Source organism: Vitis riparia, chromosome 8 (assembly GCF_004353265.1).
Source record: "Vitis riparia cultivar Riparia Gloire de Montpellier isolate 1030 chromosome 8, EGFV_Vit.rip_1.0, whole genome shotgun sequence".
Taxonomy (NCBI): domain Eukaryota; kingdom Viridiplantae; phylum Streptophyta; class Magnoliopsida; order Vitales; family Vitaceae; genus Vitis; species Vitis riparia.
This window is the reverse complement of record NC_048438.1, coordinates 4814837-4819236: the sequence shown is the minus strand read 5'-3', so window position 1 is coordinate 4819236 and position 4400 is coordinate 4814837. Positions and strand designations below refer to the sequence as shown.

The 4400-nt window shown below is 43.2% G+C and overlaps 1 protein-coding gene across 1 annotated transcript; it reads left to right on the top strand.

Annotated features, from left to right (window-relative positions):
• Window positions 1-455: 455 nt before the first annotated feature.
• On the top strand, window positions 456-3790 carry LOC117920757 (fasciclin-like arabinogalactan protein 15). Its single transcript, XM_034838369.1, is given in 4 exon segments — window positions 456-1012; window positions 1015-1881; window positions 3238-3371; window positions 3486-3790. Coding segments are annotated over 3 exon segments (1398 nt in total). The 5' UTR covers window positions 456-555; the 3' UTR covers window positions 3312-3371; window positions 3486-3790.
• The last annotated feature ends 610 nt before the right edge of the window (window positions 3791-4400 follow it).

Sequence of the window (4400 nt, the reverse complement as noted above, 5' to 3'; positions counted from 1 at the left end):
AAAAAATATTTGTAAACGAGAATATTTATTTGAAATATTTCATTTATTTTTTCTTAAGTAATTATTGGTATGAAAAATTGCAACCCACTTAAATAATTTTATCTATTAATTACAATGATTAAGTATTAATATAATAAAGTAAAAATTTTAAGATAATTGAAGGTACGAAATAATGAGAGTTATTTGATGACGGGGTGGGGTGGAAAGAGAATAAACATATTAATAATGGAGGTGTGAGTGGTAACTGATAGGAGAGGGGAAAGAGAGAAGCAGCTTGGCGCGGCGGCTAACAAGAGCCACCACAACTAAACAAAAGGCGCAAGAGAGTAATGATACAGACAAGTCCCATGTGGTCCCACTTACAGCCTGTCTCCCTCTCTTCTCTCTCTTAACTCTAATTTACTCCCTTTCTCTCTCTCCCTCCTACTCGTTAATGCCTCCTCCACCTCTCTCCTCTCACTCTTCTCTCTTTTATCATCTCCTTTCTTCCCCCAAACCCACCCACTCTCTTCCCGAAAACAGAGAAACAGTCCATCTTTGTCAGGGCTTTGAGCCATGGATTATCACATCTATGGCTTCCCCAAGCTCAAGATGATCAACATCCTCTTCCTCGCCTCTTTCTTCCTCCTCTCTACCCATGCCCATTCTTCTGCATTGCCCAGGAAGCCCTCTTCTTCCTCCAACTCTCCTCAAATCAACTCCAACTCTGTCCTCGTTGCTCTTCTTGACTCCCATTATACCGAGCTCGCGGAGCTTGTTGAGAAAGCCCTCCTCTTGCCCACCCTTGAGGACGCTGTCGGCAAACACAATATCACCATCTTCGCCCCAAGAAACGAGGCTTTGGAGCGTGACCTTGACCCTGAGTTCAAGCGCTTTCTTCTCGAGCCCGGAAATCTCAAGTCTCTCCAGACTCTTCTCTTGTTTCATATCATTCCTAACCGTATTGGTTCCGGTGAGTGGCCGGAGGGGCTTTCCGGAGACCCCACGCATAGCACCTTGTCCAATGATCGGCTTCGTTTGAGAGTAAGGGCTCTGGTGTGAGGAGTGTGGATCTGGCGGCGGTGGTCCAACCCGACGCCGTTCTTCGGCCCGACGGGGTTATTCACGGGATCGAGAGGCTGTTGATTCCCCGGTCCGTCGAGGAGGACTTTAACCGCAGGAGGAGTCTCCGGTCCATTTCTGCCGTTCTGCCAGAGGGGGCGCCGGAGGTTGATCCTAGGACGCACCGCCTGAAAAAGCCAGTGTCGGTCCCTGCCGGAGCCCCTCCGGTGCTGCCGATCTACGACGCCATGGCCCCTGGACCCTCCCTAGCTCCAGCGCCGGCGCCTGGGCCCGGCGGTCCCCGCGGCCACTTCGACGGCGAGAGCCAGGTCAAGGACTTCATCCAAACTCTACTACATTACGGCGGGTACAACGAAATGGCGGACATTCTCGTCAACCTCACCTCCCTCGCCACCGAAATGGGCCGATTAGTCTCTGAAGGCTATGTTTTGACAGTCTTGGCACCCAACGACGAGGCCATGGCGAAGCTCACCACAGACCAACTGAGCGAGCCGGGAGCGCCGGAGCAGATTATGTACTATCATCTGGTGCCGGAGTACCAGACGGAGGAGAGTATGTACAATGCCGTGAGACGCTTCGGGAAAGTCCGATACGATACGCTGCGTTTACCGCACAAAGTTGTGGCTCAGGAGGCCGATGGATCGGTCAAATTCGGAGAAGGCGACGGCTCAGCATATCTTTTTGACCCCGACATTTACACCGACGGCCGGATTTCAGTTCAGGGTATAGACGGCGTGTTATTCCCGGCGGAGGAGAAGGAGACCAAACTCGAAGCCAAAACGAGTCGGGTCACCAAGCTTGTTGCCAAGCCCAGGAGAGGTATTTTTTATCTACGTCTTGTTTTAATTTTGACTGCACATTGCCATATGGAATGCTGTATATTTCTTGAGAAAGGATAGGAAAATTGCTTGGGTGAAAAGGTGGATTAGTAGGAAGTCTTTCTTTTTCCTAGACAGCCAAACGTGGCCTTAGGTTTATGTGGAAAGGGCATAGTCTAGCGTGAGAGATGGGCATTGAGTTGAGTGTTAATTGATGGTGTAGTTAGTGGTGTTAGTGGGTAACTTGGAATCATGGCATCGACCCTCGTTTTCCATTGCTTTTGACGAGTTCTTCTCCATCCTTTTATATAAACATATGCCCACATTTAGTGGTGGTAGCTGTCTCTGTAGCATCCATCTTGACTCAACTTTTGAGGTCTTTGATTTGATCTTAGGAGACTCGAGAGACTTCACCCACAACTGGCACATCTGATTGTGCTTTTCTCTTTTGTGGGAAAGGAAGCAAACAAGAAATTAGAAATTGGAGGGTGTGAATGGGTAAAAGGGGGTTCAATTGTAGAATTACCAAATAAAATGCTTTTTGCCACTTGGGGGTGGAAGGTTAGGAGTGGGGTGGGGATTTGTGGGGGAGAGATGATAGGATCCGTGATCATGAATATATATATATATATATATTTAGACACACATATCTAACATAACAAAGTGACAAGAAAGAAAACATGATCTGAAAGGTGCTTTTAAGGAATTGTTGATGCTTCTTAAACAAGGAACTATGTTGCAACAGGTTGTAGCCTCAAAATCCAGCTTACCCCAGCTGTGATCCATGATTTCTTTTCTTGCTCACCACCATATGCAACTTCAACTGGCTGTATATAAATGTTATCCCCTCCATTTGACTCTGAATATATTATGCAAAAAATCCTTTGCATGATCAATTGGCATGAAATATTCCACCTGGAAAAAAAAACAAAAAAGAGAAGAGTTGGCGTGATAATTTATGTATCTATTAACCTTGAGGGGTAGTTCAATTGGTTCGGCCTTGGGTTTGCTCCCCAATGGTCACCAATTCAAGTCCCCTCAGGATCACTGGAGGTTTACCCAATCGTTAACTTTAGGGCCCCATGAGATTAGTTAAGGTGCGCGTAAGCTGGCCTGGACATCCATGGTTAGCAAAAAAGAAAAAGAAAATTATGTATCTGTTGCCCGCTGTTTTATATGAATTGACCTTGAGTTGGTAGTAGTTTGATGTAGGTAATAATATATAGATAAGTTTATGAAACATATGTTTGCATTAGGTGATTGATTCAATATATGATTCTTAATTAATTATTTCTGTTATGCAATATAAATGAGTTTCTGTATGCATTTGACTTACATTTAATTGTGTATGTGACAGGGAAATTGATGGAAGTCGCATGTAGGATGCTAGGGGCGTTTGGTCAAGATTCTCGTTTCACTACCTGTCAATAAAAACACTCTCCTCCCCAATATCACAAAACAAAATATGAAACATGTAAAGATGAAGAAAGGGTAAATTCATTTGTTTTTACGCAGCCATCAACCATATATGTCATTTGTGTAATTTGGTTTAAGCTCCATTGGATTCTTAGGCTAAAAGTGCATGTGGGGTTATAAATCTTGCAGTTGTACGTAGATGCTGAAGGGGATGTGTGCTGGATTTGCTTGGAAACCCTGAGAAGAGAAAGTTCATTACTGTTATTTTGTTATGAATACTGTAATTATCAATATCCATTTATATTTTTTTTTCCCAACTGAGTTTGTGTTTGTGTTTGATTCATCACCACTGGAACACCATTGTCTTCCACCGAACTCACTGTCATTTTTTTGGCTGATGGGATCCATTGCTTGTGAGTCAAATATAAACCTCCTCTGTTTGATATTTTTGTTTTAGCTATTGATTAAATAAGAATGGGTTTTGTATGTGTGCATGGACATGGACCTTCATTTGGTTTGGTGGTGTAATTTGCCAGCAATGGTGGTGGCTGGTGGGTGGCGGTGCTTTTGTCTCATTGATTCTATTTGTCGTGTAGGACAGCTTGGGTGCATAGTTTCTCAGTGTAGGGGCCACCGTCTTATTCCTCTAATAATTGTCAATGATTCCTCTGGTTAAACCCGATTTTTTTTCTATTAAGAATCGTTGGCTTAGTTTTCTTTAAGGATGATGTGGGTTTTTGCCATTTCTCTTAAATAAATGGAACTCATTGTTACAAGGTAAGATCCCAGCAGCAATTCACAGAGGAAACCTTGAAGGAGGGAGGAGGGACGTGGGTTGAGGGCAGCCTGCCCCAACTAGTGTTCTCACTTGAAACATGGGACTTTTGACAAGAGTACGATAATTTAAAAAAGTTATTCTTAAATTATCGTAGGAGAAAAAGTAATTCCAAATGTATGGTAGTTTTTGTCAGGTAAGAGAGAGGGTCTGGATAAATTTTTTTTTAAAGCAAAATCATCATTTGAAAAGATAATTTTTTTTAAAAAAAAAATTAAAAATGGAAATCCAAAAAAAAAAAAAATTCAAAAGGGAAATTGTCTCGATTT